The sequence below is a fragment of the Poecilia reticulata genome, linkage group LG5 (genome assembly GCF_000633615.1).
Source record: "Poecilia reticulata strain Guanapo linkage group LG5, Guppy_female_1.0+MT, whole genome shotgun sequence".
NCBI lineage: Eukaryota > Metazoa > Chordata > Actinopteri > Cyprinodontiformes > Poeciliidae > Poecilia > Poecilia reticulata.
In genome coordinates, this window is record NC_024335.1 from 14,092,220 (window position 1) to 14,115,509 (window position 23,290).

At 37.7% G+C, this 23,290-nt stretch overlaps 2 protein-coding genes across 12 annotated transcripts in view; one reads left to right on the forward strand and one right to left on the reverse strand.

The window, feature by feature from the left end:
* On the reverse strand, nucleotides 1–12,344 carry LOC103464805 (uncharacterized). 7 transcript variants are annotated; one of them, XR_001776658.1, is made up of 5 exons: nucleotides 11,971–12,344; nucleotides 11,749–11,879; nucleotides 7,782–8,011; nucleotides 6,786–6,921; nucleotides 5,546–6,709 (listed from the first exon to the last, which is right to left on the reverse strand). XR_001776658.1 is itself a non-coding variant. In XM_008409171.2 (5 exons), exons 2-5 carry the CDS (start codon nucleotides 11,953–11,955, stop codon nucleotides 5,990–5,992), a joined length of 1,293 nt encoding a protein of 430 aa, XP_008407393.1. In that variant the 5' UTR covers nucleotides 11,956–11,987; nucleotides 12,103–12,335; the 3' UTR covers nucleotides 5,546–5,989. The 7 variants fall into 7 exon arrangements, 2 of the variants coding, with proteins under 2 accessions (XP_008407393.1, XP_008407392.1); XM_008409171.2 differs by having other exon boundaries at nucleotides 11,749–11,987; nucleotides 12,103–12,335; XM_008409170.2 differs by having other exon boundaries at nucleotides 11,749–12,335.
* The window catches only part of LOC103464804 (protein VPRBP-like), a 19,620-nt gene continuing 4,781 nt past the window's right edge, over nucleotides 8,452–23,290 (forward strand). Inside the window, exons 1-23 of one of the 5 annotated variants that reach the window (XM_017305030.1) lie at nucleotides 8,856–9,004; nucleotides 10,083–10,279; nucleotides 10,403–10,479; nucleotides 10,632–10,705; nucleotides 10,943–11,056; nucleotides 14,276–14,413; nucleotides 14,536–15,132; nucleotides 15,309–15,410; nucleotides 16,311–16,469; nucleotides 16,666–16,845; nucleotides 17,029–17,138; nucleotides 17,318–17,417; nucleotides 17,781–17,950; nucleotides 18,100–18,224; nucleotides 18,331–18,407; nucleotides 18,734–18,880; nucleotides 19,009–19,164; nucleotides 19,584–20,219; nucleotides 20,900–21,177; nucleotides 21,266–21,464; nucleotides 21,706–21,788; nucleotides 21,886–21,970; nucleotides 22,810–23,043. In XM_017305030.1, coding sequence (XP_017160519.1) covers nucleotides 8,972–9,004; nucleotides 10,083–10,279; nucleotides 10,403–10,479; nucleotides 10,632–10,705; nucleotides 10,943–11,056; nucleotides 14,276–14,413; nucleotides 14,536–15,132; nucleotides 15,309–15,410; nucleotides 16,311–16,469; nucleotides 16,666–16,845; nucleotides 17,029–17,138; nucleotides 17,318–17,417; nucleotides 17,781–17,950; nucleotides 18,100–18,224; nucleotides 18,331–18,407; nucleotides 18,734–18,880; nucleotides 19,009–19,164; nucleotides 19,584–20,219; nucleotides 20,900–21,177; nucleotides 21,266–21,464; nucleotides 21,706–21,788; nucleotides 21,886–21,970; nucleotides 22,810–23,043 — 4,071 coding nt within the window. In that variant the 5' untranslated portion in view covers nucleotides 8,856–8,971. Of the gene's footprint in view, nucleotides 8,641–8,853; nucleotides 9,005–9,989; nucleotides 10,480–10,631; nucleotides 10,706–10,942; nucleotides 11,057–14,275; nucleotides 14,414–14,535; nucleotides 15,133–15,308; nucleotides 15,411–16,310; nucleotides 16,470–16,665; nucleotides 16,846–17,028; nucleotides 17,139–17,317; nucleotides 17,418–17,780; nucleotides 17,951–18,099; nucleotides 18,225–18,330; nucleotides 18,408–18,733; nucleotides 18,881–19,008; nucleotides 19,165–19,583; nucleotides 20,220–20,899; nucleotides 21,178–21,265; nucleotides 21,465–21,705; nucleotides 21,789–21,885; nucleotides 21,971–22,809; nucleotides 23,044–23,290 lie in introns of those variants that run through there. The other 4 variants (XM_008409167.2, XM_008409166.2, XM_008409168.2 and 1 more) reach the window with 4 other exon arrangements.

Consider the following 23,290-nt stretch of genomic DNA (forward strand, 5'->3'; position numbering starts at 1 on the left):
GCTCTTCACCAGCTGCTTGATCCCACCGACCCCAACACTTAATGAACCTAGGAGGGCTGAGGTCTATGGTTGCCATGGTACCTCCACAGCCACCAATAGAAACACAGTCGTCCTGACAACATCTTCCAGGAGAAGTTTCTTTTTTCGTGAGGAATGTTGGCTCCCATCAGAAGCTTGTGGGCAGAAAAGATGAAGGAGGTATGACATGATTCAGTTTATTAGGGAATGAATCCAAAGAAAAATAACAATAACATGGATAGAGGAGTAACTAAACTAAAACAGGTGTGCTTCATAAAAAAAAAAAAAAAAAAAAAAGTTAAGGTAAAATTGTGTAGAGACATTGTATGCTATGAACATAGCACTGTGATTTGCCTCCGTACAGGTAAGTTCTGCTTTGCCACTTTCATCCTGCCCGGGGTGTACCATGCCCTTCACTCGCCATTTGTTGGGGATGGATGCCAGCCCCCCGCAACCCTGCAAGAAGTCTTTTACATATGTTTTTTAAATCCTTTTCTGTACATTATTGTTTAAATGAAAGCTACATTTGATAATAAATTGCATGTTTAAAGTTGCACAAATATATGTATTGGATTTGTGTCAAAACTTTGAATAGGCCACTCTTAAACCTCTATGTGATTGTGGATTTTTGTAAGCCTTTCAGATGCGAGTGCTTTGAAGCATTGACCTGCTGCATCATCCAGGTGAACGTTTTTAATATGCAAAGTATAGCTTTTTTGTCCTTAATAAGAATAATCTGAATTTTGGGGATTGGTTGCTTCCATTTACCTGAGTTAAATTTGTCTGACACCAAGATCAGTTTGATTATCTGAAACATTTAGTTTTGGCAAAAAGCAAAACTATAATAAAGCTGTAAGGGGGGTAATATTTTCACAGCTTTATGTTTTGAACAGAAGATTTAAAGTATGGGGCTGCCAAAAAGGAAAAAAAACAAGACAACAAAGAAGGATGAAATGAAGTAACATATACAGAGTGTTATTGTGACAGAAGGAGACTCTAGGACTGCTCTTAAAGTGAAAAGATAAATAAGGAAGAAGGAAAATGGATAACTGGTCTGCCAGATCATTTTTTCTGAATTATATCAATATTTTGCATGTGATATTTCCCATGTATTGATATGGAGAAAAAAAAACATTCATATAAACTTAAATATTTATACTTTTTGTGTGTGCTCAACTTACCTGCAAAAACATGCAGTGCAGGTTAATTGGCAATTTTAGATAGGAACGAGTGTGTTGTTTGTCTCTCATGACCATGAATAAGATAATACTAGAATTTAAAATAATGAATAAATCCCTGGCAGCTATAAACTACTCCCACAACACCAGATGATCACAATTTGGCAGAGTGAAGTGTTTCAGAACATGCAGCTCCCACTGACTCCCACTGACACCGTTGGCACTGTGTTCATGACATGGCCTGTGGCTACACAGGGGAGTACATTTCATCTGATGGACTTTGTGGCACCACACTGACTTGAAGGCAAAATCAAATGACGTCAAAACATGACTTTCAATGTCATTCACTTGATGCAGAATTGGAAAGCTATATTCTTTCAAAAATGCTAGATTTTATTGCACAAATGTTCATTAGTTTATTTATAAATATTTAATAAAAAGTGTGAAAAAACAAAACTTTTTTGCTTCCAAGAAAACAATCTGGTACAAAAACAGCTGTTACTAAGTACTGATATTTCTTGCACCAACGGAAGTAACTGCTATGGACTGAGCTTAGTTAGTCATTCTGGTTTTGAGTTTTGTGTTCTTCTTGATTATGTTTATTGTTTCATTTGTTTTTACTATGTATTGTTTGGCCATCAATATTTCAGCTTCTCTAGCGTTGACCCCCTACAAAGCTGCAACACATTTAATTAATCTAAACTGTTTTATTTGTAAATCTGGATTTATTAGTTGTTTGTTTTTTTTTTGCTTGATTAAACTCCACTTCATCAGTGTCTTGCCTGTCATCAGGATTCTACCAGGGGTTCATCAACCTCAAAACATGACTGTGTGAAAATGAAATGCAATAAAACTACTGCCAGTATTTTACTAGTGCAGACAAGCAAATAGCTTTTTTAAAGTAAGATCTTAAAATGTTAGAAAATATTAATTTTGATATTTAATCTTGGAATAAAAGTGAAATCCCTCCAGCACATTTGCTTTTCTTTTCCCAATTAAATTAATTTATATTGCTCTAGTTAAGGGCTGCACAGTGGCGCAGTTGGTAGAGCTGTTGCCTTGCAGCAAGAAGGTTCTGGGTTCGATTCCCGGCCCCGGTCTTTCTGCATGGAGTTTGCATGTTCTCCCTGTGCATGCGTGGGTTTTCTCCGGGTACTCCGGTTTCCTCCCACAGTCCAAAAACATGACTGTCAGGTTAATTGGTCTGTCTAAATTGCCCCTAGGTGTGAGTGTGTGTGTGAGTGTTGTGTGTCCTGTTTGTCTCTGTGTTGCCCTGTGACAGACTGGCGACCTTTCCAGGGTGACCCCGCCTCTCGCCCGGCACGCTAGCTGGAGATAGGCACCAGCAACCCTCCTGACCCCACTGAGGGACAAGGGTGAAAGAAAATGGATGGATGGATGCTCTAGTTAAGAATAGTCATGAAAAAGCAAATTATAGGCCCAATTTAAATCCCGTTATGTACAGTGCAAGGCAGTGGACTCACATTACTGCAGCCAGATTCAGTGGATCATCAAATGTCAACTCCCTCAGATGGCATTGAAATCTTACTTCCATGGTCTAACTCATCCAGAGCAAGCACTGCGGGATAGTCGAGAGAATAAACTCAATTTTAAAAAGAAGAAACCTCTAACAGAACCAGGATCGGGACAAGTGACCATCTGTTCATCTGTAGTGACAATTCAGATGTTGAGAGGCCGGCAAAGAGATAAACTCAAGAAAATTGCATCTTGGAGTATTTTCTAAGACGTGTGAAAACGAAGAGCAAAAAATTAATGACAGAAATAATTACTTCTTCATTTATTAGGTCAGACTGGCTCACTTTGCTTAGTTGGCATGTTAGAACTATTACATTTTAATAAGAAAACATACTTAGCACAAGAGTACTAGCATGACTTAACTTTTAATGCTAAATATTTTTATCTTCTGAAGTGGTGCCTGGGTTGATCCTAAAAGATTCTGAAAATGTAGAACTGATTTGAACAAGGTTTTAAAACTGCATTTATGTAGAAAACATAAATGACCCAAACTATGAGATCTCACATTCTCAGCTCCAATAACATAAATTTGACACCTAATGCTGTTACCTAAAGTCTTGTCAGTTTGTATTATATGCTTAGTGCAAATGTCACTAAGAACTCCATTTAAACAGGCTTAATTTAAAACCACCTGCTTTTTTTTCTCTTCATGGAGGTGGAAGATTTCCTTCTTCCTGGGAAATATCAACTATTTACTGCTTCCTGGACATAGGTGCTGTGTCTTGGTCACATTTGGATTCCACTGGAAAAGATAAAACCTGTGGTGCTCATCAACTGTGTGTGGATATGTATAAATATGAATATATATTGATGCTTAGCCAACCAGAAATAAATCCCAGATTAAATGAAAGAGCACATCACAGCCCGCTTTGAATGTTTTCCCAGTATGGAACCGTCCAGTGTAGGTGGTGGTAGCAATACCAATATCCCCCGCCAAGAGAAGAACTTAGTTATTGGTTTGTCTCTCTCCCTCTTAAAACCAAAATATTAAATTTAAATCCCTGATATTTATTCAGAATGGAAGAGAAAGATATCTCAGAAATAAATGGTCATGCTGTCACATAAATCAGGGGCCTTGAAGCGTATGTTCCTGTACTTTTGTTATGAGAATAAGTAAGTAGCCTTCTACATATGTTGATGAGGAAAATGTCCTTTTAAAAAAAAGTTCAATAGTGTCTTGCCTGTTTTCTACCCTCACCTGATATACAGAGACTCCCTGCTTTTAGCTTAGGCTATGTGTTCACTTCCTCATGTTTGTTTAGTTATTTTTTAAAGCGTATAGAAACTAAACWCAAACAAAATCTAAAACATTATTGTGATGGTACATCGGAAGCTTATTTTAGTAGATACACAGAGTAATAAATGGATGGACACACCGGATTTAACAGATTCTGCAGACTATCTATGGGATTTAGATGAGAAATGCAGGAGTGGACAAAATTCAAATGTATTACAACCAGTATCATCATCATAATACTTACAATGTTCCCAGTAGTTGATCTTCTAATATCATGCAGCTGTAATTGACAGACTGCATATGTTCCAGTATTTGGACAGTTACTTGTGGCTGTTTTCTCAGAGTTTACWTTTTTCTCAATGTTTGTCTTCTAACAAATGATTTTTAAAATGATCTTAAGATTACACTTGGGGCTTCATTACATGACCAGGGTCATGGCCCCAGAARCAGAAACAATCCTAATGAGACTTGTATTTGTTATTTTATTCAGTGTTTACTAAAAATAGTTTTTTTCAGGAGAAGTCGGTGAGAGCATAGTGCTGCAGGACAATGAGGAAAAGTGAGTCACCACACACACTAAATGTGTAGATGTGAAAAGGTTTTTGTCCCATTCACGGGGTTCAAATCAGAAGAGTGTCAAAAACATACAGTAAGTCTAAATGATTGGATAATTTAATAAATGACTAAAATTTTTTAATTTAAAAGAAGTTCATACTGACCACATGAATCAAGTTGGGTATTGCGGTTATTAAGGTTGTTTCATCAAAATTGTTGTAGTAGCGGTTTGAAGGCAACACTAAACAAAAGATGGATCAGTAACCATAGCGCTGAACCATGCTCCTACTGGGTTCTTTCCATGAAGCTGATGTTAAATTTAAAATCTACATCCTAATTTTTTTTCAGTTTAAGCTTTTTGATTAATCTACAGTTAGATAGCAGGTGTTGTTTCACACAATGGAACTGCTTATTATGCAAAACTCAGCACAAGAATTTTCAGCATATTCAATTTTTACATGTAAACAGTRACTACACTAATAACAAATGTGTTTCCTATGTTTGSAGGGTGTGTTAGTCACCAAAACAATGCTAGAAATATGTTCGAAGCCAAGCTTCAGTAGCTTGAAATGGATTTAAATGTTGTGTAGGCCACTTAATTAATCAGGAATGTGAGAAGTACAAAATACTTATGTAAACACAATTTACACCTTTTAATTTAAGTACATTTAATCAGGTAAATCCCAAAACTTCTAGTGCCTATAAAAAGTATTCACCTCTTTGAATATTATATCCTTTTATATTGCTGTTTGACAAAAACAATACAAAAAAATAAAAAAACAACTTTAATATCAAAGTGAAAAAATATTCCTCATCACTCGAGACACTCTCACAGCAATCAGGTGATATCCATTTCTCTCACTGTGAGACTACTAGCACCAATTGGACCACTGTTGAATTAGGTCAATCACTTTCAGGAAGTGAATATTTATGAAATAACTTATTTTATGCTACATATTTTTATTTATGATTGTTGATGACAAAACATGGTTTAAGAGATGAACTTTACAAATGATTTCAATTAACTTTGTACAGTATTTTTTATTCAGCTTTTTTGTAGCGTAATCTCAATGCACTTAAGACATGTATAGAATTTCTCTCAAATATCCAATTCAGCAATCAAAACTTTATTGAAATAAATCCAATGCATTTTAGTAGAATCATTTCACAATCTGCTTCAGATCCAAAACATAAAAACCAGTTTAACTGAAACAATAGTCAAACTTAGTGAAGCATGCAATGCCAAACTGTAAAACCGTATCCAACATAAAACATTTCTCAACATATTCAACGTATAGAATGAGTTCCAACTATCTTCCAAGAACTAATTTAGCAGCACATGAGAATCGGTTTTCTCGTCTGCTTTCGACTCAAATGACAGAAATGTATCTGCTGCAAGTAGTTTTTTTCACTGCTTTGTAGATCAAATCTTTGTGTACATTTTGTGGCTTAAGCCCACAGATCCTCAATGAACCCCTTTTTTAACTAAAGCAGTGTTCTGATAATTTGACAGCAAACATGAAACTACAAACAGCTGGTTAATGTTGTAGGCCTGTGACAGAGAGACAATGCCATGAAAAAGTTTATTCTGTTTTACCCTCCCAATGACTTGCTCCACATGCATCTTGAGTCTTGCTGTGGCCTGGTCTCCTGGGTGCTTGGACAGAAAAGAAAGGGGGTACACTTTACACTCACAACAATCCCTGATCAGGAAGCCCTTATTTACCATCACTGCCATGTCTTCGGTCAAGTTTTCAGCAATGCCAGAGCATTTGAATAGCTCGCTATTACTGAATGAACCTCTATATAGATCAGAGACGAATGTTACAGCACCGTGTGGAGCTATGCCAACCAAGGCTCTCATGGTGCAGAGGGATCTGTGAGTGGGGTTGATGTCCATCTGGGGAAGAGGTATTTGACACCTCAGCTCTGTACAGTCCAGGATCACATGAGTGTCAGGGAAATCCTTGAATTCCTCAGGAAGATAAGCTTGCACTTGCTGCTGTGTAAGCCAGATGCACTGAGACCCCAGAACAGTGAAAAGAAAATTTGTCCACGTTGCAATAACGAGGCTCACAATGGACTGGTGAGTGTTGAATCGAATTGCAAGGTCCCTTTCTTTCATACCAAGTGACAGAAAAATGAGGAACAGGAAGAACTCRTCAACAGGTTGAAGATGCTGCCTCTGTGAGGTTGAAATAAGAGAGAACGTGTTAAGAAGAGTACAACCCATGATGCTACCAGCAAACCCTTTGGCCTACCTTTAATGACGGTGCGGAGGTCATCATTTCTTCATTTCCCTYGGCAGCTAATTTAGCTCTTGACATCCTGATCATTTTATGAATCCAAGGCTCAATCAAAAACCAAAACGCCATCAAATGTTTGTAGCTTGGAAATCTATTTAAAAATGGAGACATKAATCATATCCTGTTATCACACCAATATCAAATGTAACTACTAAAGTMATTTATTTAGTTCTTTGGCTTTTCTATCCACAAGTAGTGAACCCTAGAACAGTTTCACATGTAGTAATGTAAAAAAAAAATCTTGACTGGGAATTTTATTTGAAAAACAAAATAAAATTGTCATGTATAGTTTTGAAATGAAATAAGTGTTTCAATTTATTTGAAATTGAAACAAATTTCAAACAAGTTCTAAATTTAACAGAATGTTATAACTTAACTTTCTGTTATAATGTTAAATTATAACAGAAGGTCATAATTTAAACATTCTGTTTAATTAACATTTAAACAGAATTAACATTTAAACATAATGTTTATAATTTAAACATTCTGTTTAAATTATAAACAGAATGTCATGCATTTGTGTTCAGTCCCCTTTAGTCAATATTTTGTAGAACCACCTTTAGCTGGCAGCTTCAAGCTTTTTGGTCTGGCTTATCAGTTCAGCTGTGTATACCTATTTTGTAACGATTGACTGAAACGTCCTGACATGCTCAAATCTTTGTCTAGCATTTTAAAATCTTAACATCTATTCTGTCTGGTGTGTTCCTTGATCTCCATGTTGCTGTGAGTTCACTGATGCTCTCTAACAAATGACTAAGGCCTTCACAGAACAGCTGAATTTATACTGAGATTAAATTCCACACATAGACTTTATTTACGAGACAAATGACCCAGCTTTTCTTGGTCGATACTGATTTTATAAGTCAAAAACTAAACTGTATTTATATTGTTTACTTTTTGACATCCTTCTCAGCTCAAAAAATACAAAGCTGAAACAAAAATTAGGTTTACCTTGTGTAAAACTGGATGTCGTCATCAGAGCCAGCAAACCGTTGTAAACAAAACTCTTGCTGAATAAATTGCTCCCAAATTTTCTTCCTCAGGTTCTTCACGTATTTGGACTGGTCTTCTGTTGCTGAGATTGACTTGTCCAATTCAGAAGAAAATGACCTTTTCTTTGCAGGGGGTCCAGGTATAAAGCAGTAGTTATGGTCCTTCTGTAAACTGTGCCATTCTTGTGCCTGTGGAGGAGGGGGTGGTTCTGTTTTACCTTCACAGATATTCCATTGAAACAATGTTGGTACAGCACCTTTAACCAGCCTCCGACCACCAGTTAGAGATGTTGGCTCTATGAGCTGATCGGAAGTGAAATGTCCGCTGCAAACTTTGGTGTGAGCGGTAACTGTGTAAGGATCACGCCGTATGTTTATCAGCCATTGTTTCCTCAAGTCGGAATCGGTAGGAAAAGAATGAAAACTATTACATTTGGAGGAAGCCGAACAAAACGGGACACAGCAATGTCTTTGGAATTGCTCTGTTTTGAATATTTTCTTGGGTATACTCATGCTGAATTAAATTTTTCTTCCGTGCTCGCAAGAGCTGCAAACCTCTCCGGATACATTGAGGACTACAAATCCCATGAGAACAATTCGTCTAATTTCGTCATCTAACGTCGACTGGTCGTTTGGTGACGTAGCGTACGTTCGCCGGGGAGAAGTTTGAAAATAAACGTGAAACTTTTTTCCCTTCTTAAATTTGTCAGACAGAGATTACTTTTTTATTACTTTCAAGCAAGCTTTTTTAGAAAACCAGTAAAGGAAGCGCTAACGAGTTAGACGAGCGACACGGAGCTGAGAAAGCCTATTCTCGTGTAAGTAATGCACAAAAACATGATGTTGCGTTGCTAGCTAAAGCTGTTACATGAGGCAACTGACTGTCAGTGTCAACATGCTGTTGGGGAGCTCGGAGACTCATTTAGGAGCTTATCTCTCCGTCACATGAACAGGAGATATTTATGCGGAGGACTCAGTGGGTGCAGCTTGAAATTATTGCTGTTAAATGAGTTTGGTACCAGCTAAGCCCAGTAACTGAAGCAGCAACAAATAAACCAGCTGTCCTGCAGCAGACAGGCCCACCTGTTGGTGCGGGTTTAAAACATTCACTGTTTTCATCTGTCACGACCTCTGACGGCTGTTGTCAAGATGAGGCCGCGACGATTCTCACGGCAGCTAAGGGTAAGTATTAAGGGGAAATCATGAGCAAAAGCAACGGGAAGATTCAACAGAAGCGCTTCTATTTGTAGTTCAGGTTCACGAATGAAGTTTACTGTGTTCACTGGGACCAGAAGTGACTGAAATTACTCAAAATTAGACAAATAATACGCACGTACTATTCTAAAGCATCAATCTCTATTTATTTATACAAATACATAGTCCAACACTTACTTTAATCTTTTAATAATTGTTTGAATTTTTAATCCAAACATGTTAAAAGTATTCACCTCTATTTAAGTATTTTAGATGCTATGTGATAAGTATGATGCATTGCAGCACATATAACATGGAATTTGCAAATCAATACCCAAAATTGAGATAATGATTTTAACATAATGAGCTCGTTTTAATTGTTTCCTCTTTTAGTTATGCATTTAATATGATAAAATAGCTAACGTATTGCTTTTTTATTAGTGTACTACATTGCAGTTTAATTTAAATAATTAGACATGCAAAAATGGATTGACAAATTATTTATTTATTGTGGCATATTTAGACCTTTATACTATATCTGACTTTATATATTTGCATTTTATTTGAATGTATTTCATGCTTTACTTCAGCATTTATCTTGATTATTCTAAGAAACTCTGTTAAGTTTTAGTTGTAAATTCCTGTTGCTCCCAAATATTAACAAAATTGGAAAAGAGTGAAAAAAAGTACATTTTCAGCTTCTCTGGTTTATTTTTAGGTGCTTTGAACATGCTCCACCCTTTATTTTGGATTCATACGACTGAGGCTAAAAGATAAAAACTCACACCAAAGCAGTTGGGGAAACACTAATCTAGAATAAACTACTTTTTCTGTTTGAGATATGTTATTTTTTTCCTTTTACATTTTATCAAAAGCTGTCCTTATTAGACTTTTATCATCTAATACAAATTTCTGTCTTTGTCTGAAGCTGATCTGAACCATTCCCCCCCCCCCTGATGATTACAATACATACAAGTCAAAAGCTATGATTGCACGATTTATTCGTCTCATCGCTTTATATAGAGTCAATATGGTGTCATTCCATCTTCTCCCCTGTTCTCTCCAGGGTGCAATGTCCTCCCAAGATGAAGATCCATCACCTGCCCTGTCTGCTGTGCTGTCTTCTGCATGGTCAGCCGCTTTATCGGCTGCCGTGGCCGTCGCCATGGCTGTGGACGCCAAAGCAGATCTCGCCAGACTGTTGGACGAGTGGGAAGAGACGCGGCAGGGAACCACAGAGCAACTGGTGTCCATCTTAACAAGGTCAGATCCTTTCTTTTTGTGCAGAGGTCATCATTTGCAGTTACTTCTTTTTGGAGAAGTAACTGCATGTAAACTTTTTTTTTCTTGCGCCAACATTTTATTGTATCCTACATTTTATTGTAGGATATCTGAGCTGATTGAACAGGAGACAGAAGAATATTACAAATCAGACCCTGATCCCTTTGATGATCGTCATCCAGGTGTGTGCACATTTTCAAACTTTGTGTGCTCCATGTTCAGTTTTTGTTTAAACTTCATTAAACCTCAAAAACATAGTTAGATTAGTTTAAGTGAGTTTAGTCTAAAACACTTTTGATCAGTTGTCGACTTCCTCTTGTGTGTAATCTTTCAGGACGAGCTGACCCAAACTGTATGCTGGGGCAACTGCTGAGGATGCTGTTTTTAAATGATGACTTCACTAATTCGGTAACCTTTACAGTTTGTATGTCTTATTCATTATGTGTGTACATTTCTTACTAATGCAATATGTCTATGAAGTGTGCATGTCCAACAAATTAGGATACATGTACATAATACGTTATAATTTAAATTCCAACTATTATCAATCATGTCAATCTAAAAATTTAAATATTCTCCATTTGAGAAGTGTTAGTTAAGGAAATTTGAATTGTTTTTTCCATAAGATTTTCCGGTATCTTGCAGCTTTTGGACACGTATATCATGAGCAGTCGAGACATTAGTCTCAACACAGCAGCATGTCGCCTCCTTCAGAACATTGTCCCAGGTCTGGACACGGCTGTCGTCTTTGAAGAAAAGGTACTTTTTACATTTATTCCTATTAGATCATACAGAGTGAAAGAGAAAGTTGGAGTTGGAGTAAAAGAGGACATTATTAACATCCCTTCTACTTATTAAACTTGTGTAAATATTCTTAAGTCTGAAATTGCATTTAAGACCTGTTTGGTATAAAATTCCCACATACTAGTGCTTTCCTATAAGCCGCTTGCCGTTGAAATTCACATTATTTCTGGATTTTAATCCTGCTCTAATGGGTGGACATTCGTGTTTTTTCCACAGGTTTTTGGTGTCTTAAACTGGAAGCCTGAGCTCTTGTAATATTTTTCAGGCTCTACACTTATTGATGAGATATCTTACTTCAGGTTGTAAAAGGGAGTCAAGTTTATTTCTAACATTAGACATTACTTTAAAACATTTATTTAAGATGTAAAAGCAATAAGGCAAAAATATTGTACGTAAGCCGTTTTTATATATTTAAATTAAACACAGTCAACATTCATCACACAGAGGACATGTTTACGCTGGAATGCATCTTGGGTAGATGAGGTACACCAGGTGCTATGACGCTAGCTCTGTACACACGGAACAGTATTTTTTATTTATTTATTTGATAAATGACAAGAGGAAATGAAAATGAGGCGGACCAAACTGATTTAGAGGAGAGAGCGAGATAGCGTAAAATATTAAATAAAGAAATAAATGTCACTTACCGTTGTCCGGTTCGTGAGCTGACGTACTGTACCAGTGGCGGTAGTTTCGCCAACATCTAGAGCTCCTAGCTTTGCAAGTCTCAGACCTTTTGCCCCGGGTTTTCCTACCGCTGCCGGGTGGTGTTGAGGCGCTTTGAAGGAAAAAATCGTTGGCACGGCATTCAGTTTTAGTTTGCGTGGGTAACGACCGCCCGTTAGCTCCTTCATTAATTGTGCACGTACAAATGACTCATAGTCCTCTGTAGAAAAGTGTTGAGAGCACAAATATGGGTTCTTAGGAAGATGTATTCTTCCAACGGCTCTTGCCCATTGCGCTCTAACTTTTTTTTCATTTGGGAAACGATGAAGACTCACTTGAGTATTTCGGTTCTTTTTTGTGTTATAATGACAACCTAAAGCGACGCAGTGTGGCATTGTCTAACTTTTCTTTACTCAAATGCAAAAACTCTTACTAGACTAGCCACACACAACTCACGGTACGTCCGCATGGTAACATGAGCCTTGACGACTTGCTTTGGTTTGTTCGTTGGCGCAAGTATGGTAAGCCGTTTAGCATAAAATCAGTTTCGCCTTACTATCGTTAATTACATTCTAGATAAGTGTTTCTCAACCCTGGTCCTCAAGGCACACTGCCCTGCATGTTTTAGGTATTTCCTTCCTTCAGCCCAGCTGATTTCAATTGATGACTGATTAACAGGGGTTTGTTGAACTGCAGTCAGCTGAATTAGGCTTATTAAAGCTGGGAAACCTCTAAAATATGTAGGTCCGTGTGCCTTGAGGACCAGAGTTGGGAAATCTAGATGTCCAAAATTGGGTTTTGTCTACAATTGGTGAAGTTTTAACTATCGGGAATGGTAATTTAATTACATTGTAAATAGTAAAATGAGCAATTCACAATATTTTCAATTAGATTTTGATGGACCAAAATGTTTTTCAACATATCACAAATGGTGTAACCAAATTCGTCATTTCAAGAATCCCATATTTATGATGACAATTTAAGATATTTTGAACTTAATTTTGATTAATCAAAATTAGATTTCTGAATTAAGAAATTGTATGCCTCTTGCTCTTCCACTAAGCTGTCCAAACAAATGCCTGCAGAATTTTGGGTGTCTGCAAATTACTGACTGTTCTGTACAACAGAAAATGCCACAGCATAGAAAGAACTCTCCTATGTTTTGAAAATAACAGTCTTTAAGCAGACACTAAACAAACTTTTCATTAAGACCACGTTTCTGTTTTTAAACATTTTTTATTGGTCTGATGTGTTCTAATTTCCAATGCCATGTTTTCATTAACTGTAAGTGGAAAATCATCATAATTAAGATAAAGGTTTTCAAACATCCATCTGTGCATTTAATCAAAAATAATGTGTTTCACCTAGTGATACAGTTCTTAAAATAAATTGACCTTTCAATAATTTTCATATGTATTGAATGAGTCTGTATCAGATGTTAGTAATTTATTGCAGCCTTCTTTAAATGGATCCTCCATACAACCTAATGGTAAAGTTGATATTTATATTAGTCAGAATGTACTAGAAGGCGTCACAGAGAGGTTCTTTTTTATAGTCAAAATTTTATTACAGATATCTGAATAAACTAATATGTTTAGTCATAAACCAATTTTAGATATCTGAAGTTCAAGTGTGGTGTGATAAAACCGCACTTATATTTCCGATAACAAAACTTTTTTTTTGACGTATCCGATTTTATGCTAAAAGGGCTTGCCATATTATGTCCGCCATGACCTACTCGCGTCATCGCGAGTAGGTCATTGCGCAAGTAAAAAAAAAAAGGTATTTGAAAAGTGTAATAAAGACGTAATTTAAAAAAATAATAATAATAATAATGAGTTTTTACGTATCACAAACAACTACTTTTAGGTTAATAGAAAAAAAAATTTGGCCAAAATGTTAGTTGAAACTAATAATTTTTTCCCTATAAAAAAGCGATTAAATTTTTGAACAGAACAGACATAAAAACATATGAAATATGAAAAACTTTATATGTATGGATAGGTCTCAAGCTGTTGAAAATATATTTTTTTTGTAGTGAAACTGGGGAAAAACAAGAATGTGTGTCTTTATTACATTTTTATAACGTAACATTTTAGGACTTGGGAGTAGAGTGCCAATTTTTAGAATTTTTATTTTAACTCTAATTGCTCCAAAATGAAGGTGTCCAGTTCATTTAAAGGTTGAGGTAAACACACATTAGACAATGCCACACTGCATCTCATTGGAGAAAAGAATGGCCATTTTATTTTTATTTGATTCATTTTATTGCAAGAAAATGAAATGTGTTAAATTACAAAATGCAATTCTTATATCCTTTGTCCTGAAGAAATTATGTGAACTTCTCAGCTTAAAGAGCTGATTTTAATAAGGGTGCACAGGGTCTTCATGTGTTGAGCAAAGAGTTATAATTATTTCTAGCAGTCAAAAAGAAAGAAACACATCTTTAACTTTTGATTAATTTAAGCAAAGCAGTCAGCTGTCAGTTTTGTTCTGTGTGGATTACAGGAAGGTCTGGTTGGGAAGTTGTTCACATGGGCCCGTGAAGCTCAGCGGCCATTATGCATCTATGCCACAGGCCTGCTGGCCAAAGCCATGAGCAACCAGGAAGTGGCCACGAGCCATAAAGAAGAAAACGCTCATCTGGTGGGTGTCACACCTCATTTGTAGAAAAATATTGGTTTATTTTTCATTAGCAGTGTTTACTTTAACCCAGCTTCATTAAAAAGCATATTTATTTTTGCAATTACTCTGCTCTCCATATCCAGGTACCCATGATGATCAAACGTTTACACGAGTTGCAGTCTGCAGAGCACACGAGTTGCTTCAGTCCCACCCACACTGCCCAGAATCTACCTCAAGACTCCCAAGACGAAGCTCCCCATATGTCAGGTGTCACAAAACATCAGCAAATCCAGACAAGATTTTCTGAGGAGGGGACAGAAGAAAAAAATGTTGCAGAGAGCAGCAGCTCGATTTCAAATGACAAATCTTCGGCCCAGAGAGACAGTGGTGGTAGCAGCAGCTCTGCTCGTCTTCTTCCACGTTTTGTGTACCAAGCTAGCCCACATCCGACTTCGAAGGAGAAGGACGACACTCAGGGAGGAGAAGAAGGAGGAGGAGGGACGAAACAGGTTGAGAATGGGAGGAAGACTAAACAGAAACTAAAGTTTACTACGTCCGCCAGCGGGACTGAGGACGAGGCCGAGGTGGCTGCTACCAGCGAGCAGACAAGCGGCAGCTCATCCTGGTCTGAGATGAGCTCCATTCTGATTGGCTCAGAGTACCGATTGTTGCCGCTGAGCCCAACCATGGAGCAGAGGCTCATCCTGCAGTATCTGACACCACTTGGAGATTACCAGGAGGTAAGAGTGGTGATGTGATGCTTACAGTTTTTATGCATTAAAATATAAAGTTGCTGTACCATTCCTTTAAAAATTATTTAAAAACAATTTGGGATCTATTGGTTATATTTGTCTTTTTAGACAGTTAAGTTTGTGAAACAAGTCTGCAATTAAAATTATCTTTTTGATTTCTGCAGCTGCTTGCAATCTTTATGAAAATGGACACTCGTTCGATGATGATGAACTACATCGACCTCAGGAAGACCAAAAATGTTCAGCTTACATTTGATGCCCTGTTGGTGAGATCATTTTCAAAAACACCGTGATGCAGTTTTTCTTTATAAATTTACAGGCTTTGATGTATTGTTTGTTATTTTGCGTTTGTTAAATTTGTTACTTTTTAATCTACTGTATTAATATCTTTGTTTATGTTTTAGAAGTTTATTTTAAAAGCAAGCCAAGAAAAGTACTGCTTAGTTGTTTAAAGAAAATGCCAAAGTCCACCCCAAATAAAAATTGTTTTGCTAATGTAATTTAATAAAAGAAAACATATTTTTGGACCTTGAATTCAAAAGTAAGGTATCATTTACTCTTCAGCCCCCTCCCCAGAGGGCGTCTGTCTGTCTGTGGAAGATAATTTCTACTTCTGTGGGTGGGGCTCGCTGTGTGGAGTTGCTCAGTAGTGAGGGACACCTGGAGATTCACATTAGTGCCCATCAAAGCTTGAAAACCTGACTCATCATCCTAGTCAACCACAGATGGAAAAAATATTGATTTCTTTTTCAATGAGTTTTGTTTGTTGCTTTTTACATTTTCTGGAATAGACCAACAATCTACAGACATTTTAGAATAAATCTCTGTAAATATTTTTACTGATATTTTTAAAAATGTAGTGACCATCAAACTAATCTCCTGTTTTATAGTAAATTACTGGTAAAATTTGTAAAACAGATTATTTTTCATGACAAGCCATGGTTATATAACATGAATACATAAAGCATAAGTAGTTGATTCAGTTTGTCTGAACAACTTGAATTCTTTGTAAAACATTTTTATCACTGCTTTAAAAAAGAGAGAGAGATGAGTAATATCTGGAAATAAAGAACAAAAATTACACAACGGAAAACACTTTGGAGACCTGTAAATGTGTAAGGTAGTGATTCCATAAATAAACATTGGTTGTTTTCCTGTCTCTTCAGTATCTCGCCTCACTTCTCCTTCATAAGAAGTTTGCGTCTGAGTTCATTGCTCATGGAGGAGTGCAGAAACTCCTGGAGATCCCGAGGCCATCCATGGCAGCGACAGCCGTTTCCCTCTGCCTCTACTACCTGGCGTACAATCAGGATGCAATGGAGAGGGTACAGTGAACATGAGCACCACATATGTTGACATGCAAGTCAGAAAGAGATCTTTAAATATTAGTTTTCAGCAAAATTCTAGGCAGTTAAAAAAAAAAAGATTTAACGCGATTATTTTTTTTAAGATGTTGGAATAATGTTTTCGTCTTGGTTGATCGTCCCCATCTTACCGCCTTGTTCTTCGTGTTCCCTCTAGGTGTGCATGTTCCCAGGGGATGTGCTGACAGACCTGGTGTCCTACGCTCTGTGGTTGTTGGAGTCCTCCCACGCTTCTGGCATCTGCCACGCCACCATGTTTTTCTCCATTTCTTTTTCATTCAGGGTGGTGTTGCAGCTCTTTGACCAGCTGGATGGTCTACGCAGGCTGGTCAATCTGGTTAGTACTTTTCTCTGATGGTGCAGTTGTTTCTAAATTAATACATTATCTTTGACTAAAGTTCCGTTGGAATTTCGGAATCATGTTTTTTTTTTTTTTTTCCAGAAAAGAAATGTGAAATTCTTCCCGATACTCTGAAACTGAAACCTCCTTTTCCTTTAGTAACTTTCTTTCTCCTTGTAGATCAGCACTTTGGAGATCCTTAACACAGACAACGATGCACCACTGATGAATGAAGACCAGGTGTTCTCCAACAGACAGACGGCTAAGCACACCTGCATGGCGCTGCGCAGGTATGGTGATATTAAATGCACATTCAGATAAAAAAACAATAAACTTATTTAGAATAAGTGAAATTGAATATGTTGTGTTTCAGAGTAAAACCTTTTTTTTATGCTGTGTCTATTCATTCAGCCTGCATCAGTTTATTGTACCATACATTGAATATTGTATCATCAATCTGGTTGTGAAGGTACTTCGAGGCTCACCTTGCAGTGAAGACAGAACAAATGAAGCAGTCTTTGCATACTTCAGAAAGCGGCACCATCATCCCTCAGCAGCCACCTTACAAGGTACAAACAGTTTCTTCAGTGTGAACTAGCAGTTTGTCTTTAAATCCAAAATCAAAATGAAAGACAGTCATTTTCTGTCCGTTTGGATATTAATGAGTTCTCTCCTCTTTAATATAATGGCAGATTACATTATATTAACATCACATCTGTTGTTTACAACATATGGGTGAGATCCCTCAGGCAGATGTTTGTGCATTGTTTGAATTAGGATATTGCAACATGAATATACCTATTTTTCTGTTTCTGTCATAACTTATTTTTTTAAATTCCATTTTCTATGCGGTGCCTTGAACTTTTTCAAATCTTCAGTACATCTCAGCGCATTGTGAATTTATGTTTAGCTTCATAATTCACTGTTTCCAGGCATATGCAAACACTAGAGAGCAAATAATTGAGATGATGGAGTTTCTCATCGAGTGTGGACCTCCTGAAGGCCCCTGGGAGCCAGTTCAAGTCTTCTGCAAGTTGTCCTGTATTCCTTTAATGCTGCAGCTCATATCTGCAGCCTGTGACTGGAAGACCTACTATGGCAGGTAATCTGACTCGCCGGTAGGAATAATATGAGCTGAGACGAGTTTTAAGAAAAAGAGATGTAGCAGAAAGATAAATGGCAGCAGCGAAGGAACTAACTGCCTTCTTCTTTTCTTTCCTTTCTTTCATCTGGTGGTGTTTTTCTCTCCAGGAGCGACATAGTTCGCTTTGCTTTGGACATCCTGGCTATCCTGACAGTTGTTCCTAAAGTCCAGTTAGTGCTGGCTGATACCGTGGAAGTTATCGATGAAAACAGGTCCCCTGTTCCAACTGTAGGTCTGTAAAACGTCTCTGCTTTAACACCAATTTTAGACAAGAGAAGTTCATGGATTTTCATCTCAGGATTTTGTGTGCCTCTCTGTGTATTGTGTTTTTTGTGTAGGTATGAGCATCATTCTGGGTGTTGCTGAAGGTGAAGTGTTTCCCAATGATGCTGAGATTCAGAAGTCTGCTTTGCAAGTAAGCTTGGCTCACTGGATTTTTCTATTTGTTCACTGTTTAAACTAAAATTAATTAACATAAAGGTAAGAGCATGCTGAATCCTTTTATTTTTGAGAACTTGTCATGCAACCTTCAGAGACAGCTTTAGTTTGGATGAAAATGATAGCTCTGATTTTTTCTCTTATCTTTTATTTATTATGTATTATTTTTACAGATRTAAAACATATATAAGTTCACATTGTCTTGCCCAGGTTTCAGAATCACGTCAGAAAGCATCATCTCCTGCAGCTGTTTTAGTTGTTTGTTTTCTCCCAGTCTGATCATGTTCTTCATGTTTACCTCAGGTCATAATAAACTGTGTGTGCGCTCCGGACCAGAGCCTCAGTGCTTTTGCTGTCGCCCCCCTCAGGCAACCCCAGCAGCCTCCTCCCACCCACAACAGGGTGCTGGCCCACATGTGGCAAGTGGTGCAGAATAATAACGGCATAAAGGTAGGCTGTCTCAAACATGGTATTCAAAATGCCTTTGCTTGTTTTGATGAAACTATATGCTGCATATTTTATCAAACAGAATTCCTCATCATTCCAGAGATCATACTTTGCCCCTCTCCTGGCTGCAGGTGCTACTGTCTCTGCTGTCGGTGAAGGTTCCCATCACAGATGCAGACCTGATCCGAGCGCTGGCCTGTAAGGCTCTGGTTGGACTCTCTCGTAGCACCGCCATCAGACAGATCATCAGCAAGTTGCCGCTGTTCGCCAGCGGTCACATTCAGCAGGTGACAATAACACCTTCAATCAAAACTCCTATCAAAAAAATTCAGTTTTTCTCTCACAAACTTAAAATATTTYATATTTAACACAAAAAAACTTAAAACTATTCTCAGTAGGACTACACAATTATTGTTTTTTTGTTTGCTATCTCTACAAGTGTATTCCATGTTGCAAAATTCTACAGATTTTTATCACATGACCAAAAATATATTGCTTAAAACTTTCCTCATCTTGTTTTGTGAAAATTTCAGAGAAAATTTTAACTTTTTTAAACTTGTTTTATTTTTTTTAATAATGTGGGATTTCTCACTCAAACTACTACTTTTTTTTTCAAAGGTTATCAGAAAAAAAAAATCTTGTTACGATGGAAAATATTAAGAGTTTTCAGACAAAATCATTCATGTTTTTGTTTTCTCCTTCCCAGCTCATGAAGGAGCCGGTGTTGCAGGACAAACGGAGCGAACATGTCTGCTTCTGTCGCTACGCCGCCAAACTGACGGAGCGAGTGTCGGGCAAGCCCCTCATCATGGGCGCGGAGGTCTCGCTGTCTCGCCTGCAGAAAGCCAACGTTGTCGCTCAGACTCGCATCACGTTTTCTGAGAAGGAATTGCTCATTTTGATTAGGAACCACCTTGTTGCTAAAGGACTACATGACACAGCAAATACCCTCGTCAAAGAGGCAAACCTACCTGCAGGATCTCTCTTTCCAAACTCCACCTCCTCAGGTGTCACTCCTACATCCTCCGCTTCCAAATCTAGGACTTGTCGGTTTGCTGGTGGTGTTACAGCTCGTGTTGCTGCCAATATTGGGCCCTCTCCCTTATCCTCAGGTAATTCAGCGCCCTCTACCCCCTCCGCTTCCCGTTCTTCTGCCATTCCTCACTCGTCCGGTTCAATGGTGTCTACCTCAGCGGCTCCCAACACGCCTCCTCATCCTGGGCAAAGCTCACATCTTGTTGGGCGAATTTTGTTCTCTCGGGAACGACCAGGGGGCAACTGCAGCTCGGGGAAAAAACTGCGTGCACTTAGACAGAAGTCTGACCATGGTGCTTTCATACAGGTCAGTCGAACCTTTTGTTTCAATTCATAAAACTTCTGCAATGTGCTAGTAATAATTGCATGACTGTAATGCCATATTTTCCATTTAATTAATTGTGATAATTTTTGAACAATATGGTAGACATCTGATAATTGAGTTATTTTTGCTCTTCTATGATAGAGATGACAGTCATGTTTCAGACCTGTCAAGAAAAAAATTCTTTATTTTTATTTTCTCTCTTATGCTTGAACCTTTGCTTATTGAAATGAATGAATTGTGAATAGAAATCTCACTTCTCAACAAAAGGCTTTATATCTTGTACCAAATTTCATTTTTCTAAAATTACTAAAGTTATTTTCAGTGGCCGGTTACTTTGCAAAACTGGCGCTAAGGCAATTACATTTTCAAATGACTCCACCTTCAGAATTGATAGGCATGTGATGGTGAACATTTGTGATAAGTTTCATGCTTGTATCATCAGCAGAGCAATTTTTTACACCAGTCGTCCAGACTATTTGCAATTTTGTTGTTGTATCAAATTAGGGCCCCAATCTTCTTTGCAGTTGTGCTGTTAACTTGAAGCATATCAGTTTCTTGACATCAATTTTTGTTTCATTATTGTTTTGATCTAGATGACTGATTTCTCTATAAATCAGCAATCTAGAACACTGATTTCATAAACGTTTCTTTCTTTGAAACAGACCCCAGCTATGAAAAAGCAGCTGGAGCGTCACATGCCTTCTCCGCCGACCCTTGACAGCATCATTACAGAGTACCTGAGAGAACAACACGCCCGCTGTTCGAATCCTGTCACCACCTGTCCACCTTTTTCCCTTTTTAACCCTCACCGCTGCCCAGAGTCCAAACAGAGGCGACAGGCTTCACCCAACTTCACCGCCCGTCTGGGGAGCAGGATGCTGTATCCGAAGTACCGGGGTGTGGACAGAGGAAGTCTGGATAGACAGCTAATATTCAGCAGGTAAGAAATAACAGCTGTCTTTTTAAAAGCTCGAACGTAAGCTTGATTTTTTTTCTCTGACTCTGTTTCGTCTGTTTTTCCTCCTCAGGTTTCGCCCCTTGTCAGTTTTCCGTGAAAACAGTGGAGGCGATAGCAGTTTCACCTGTTGTGCCTTTTCGGCACGCGAGCGCTTCCTGATGCTGGGAACGTGCTCCGGTCACCTCAAGCTTTACAACATCTTCTCCGGAGAGGAGGCGGCCGACTACACCTGCCACGGATCGGCCATCTCTCACATCGAGCCTTCCCGGGTGGGAAAACTAATTTTAAATCTCAAGTTTGATTAGTTGGGTCCAAAACACACTGAGAACAGTTTGGCATTTAGAGAAAAAGCAGCTTAGGTTTAAGAAAATGGTTTGATTTCAAACCATTTGCTTGATTAATAATAAGCAACTTGAGTTGTTTAACTTATGCAGACTAGCTTTTAGATTTCTTCTATTAATTTCTAAACATTTTTGGGTTGAAATTGATCCTTTTCTCCTCATTTCACAGGACGGTAACTTTGTTCTTACCTCTGCTTCGTGGAGCGTCCCTCTGTCAGCTCTCTGGAGTATGGACAGCATCTTTACCATGAAGTAAAAAATATTGCACATGGCGGTTTTCATTTTAATCAATGGTAATAAAGCATTATATCATGTATTGTTAAATATCACATATGTCATCTATCCCCAGGAACTCCTTTGGAGAAGATCACTACGTTGAATTCAGCAAACTCTGTCAGGACAGAGTGATTGGCACTAAGGACCAGGTTGCACATGTACGTATCACATTGACTTTCTGTTGGTGCTCACTATATCATTAAGAATATTTTATTTTTTTGATGTCAGATATAATGTATATAGTAAATATTTATACCTTCAGAGTTTTGGATGACTCCTTCAAATGTCATAATTTGTAAGGTAGTTTAAGCTTGAGGTTAAACTACATGAAACTATATTCATTTTAGTACATCAGGCGTTTTCGTAATCTAATGAAAGCAATATAAAGTATTATATTCTGATCCATTGGGGATTTCTAATGAAAGCAATATAAAGTATTATATTCTGATCCATTGGGGATTTCTAATGAAAAGCAATTTATTTCAGATAAACATTAAAATGAAAATAGTAACTTAATAATTATAAAAACAGTCATCTGGAGCTGCTTTTCTTAATTTGTCATGGTAAAGGTCATACTAAGACCTATTAGGCAATGATTTAATTAATAGAAAAATTACTGTAATGATTCAGACGTGAAAATATTAAATCATCAAATACTTTGTCATATACAGGCAAGTTAGTTTGCTTCTGGTCCAAAACTCACAAAGCAACAAATCTAGAGAGCAACAACAAAGACTAACATGCTAATTTTTATCTTTAGTTACTGACTTAAATTGAAAGCTTTGATGATGTCATGCCGTTATCATTTATTTGTGGCTCTGTGAACAATAACATATTGTGCGTTTTTTTTAACCCATCACCTTATCTTTTGGTTTGTTTTATCTCTTTTCTTTCTTTCTTTTACAATGGACCCTTCTTGTGTCTTGAATTAAGACTGATTGATTTAATGATTGATTGATTTATATTTAGACTGTTGTTTCTGACTTCCTTACTCCAGATCTACGACATACAGACAGGTCAGGAGATCCTGACCCTGAATGACCCCGCATTGGCCAACAATTACAAGAGGAACTGTGCCACCTTCAACCCCACTGACGACCTGGTGTTAAACGATGGGGTGTTGTGGGATGTGCGAGCGTCACGGGCCATCCACAAGTTCGACAAGTTCAACATGAACCTCAGCGGGGTTTTCCATCCAAACGGCCTGGAGGTCATCATAAACACTGAGATTGTATCCTTTCTAAATGTAATAACCGTTGGAGTTTAGCCCCTTGGAAAGTGAAAGTAAAAAGGAAAAAGAAATGATGTTTGCTGTCCTCCTTGGTACAACTATACCAAGGAGGACAGGTTGGTTTCAAGCGTCAGTGCAGTCCTTAGCAGTGAGTTCTAAGCAAAGAGAACTGGAACACAGTGAATAAAAAGCAGATTGGTGCTTTTTGCCACTAGTGGACCAAAGGTCAGGTGTTCTTATTCTTCCC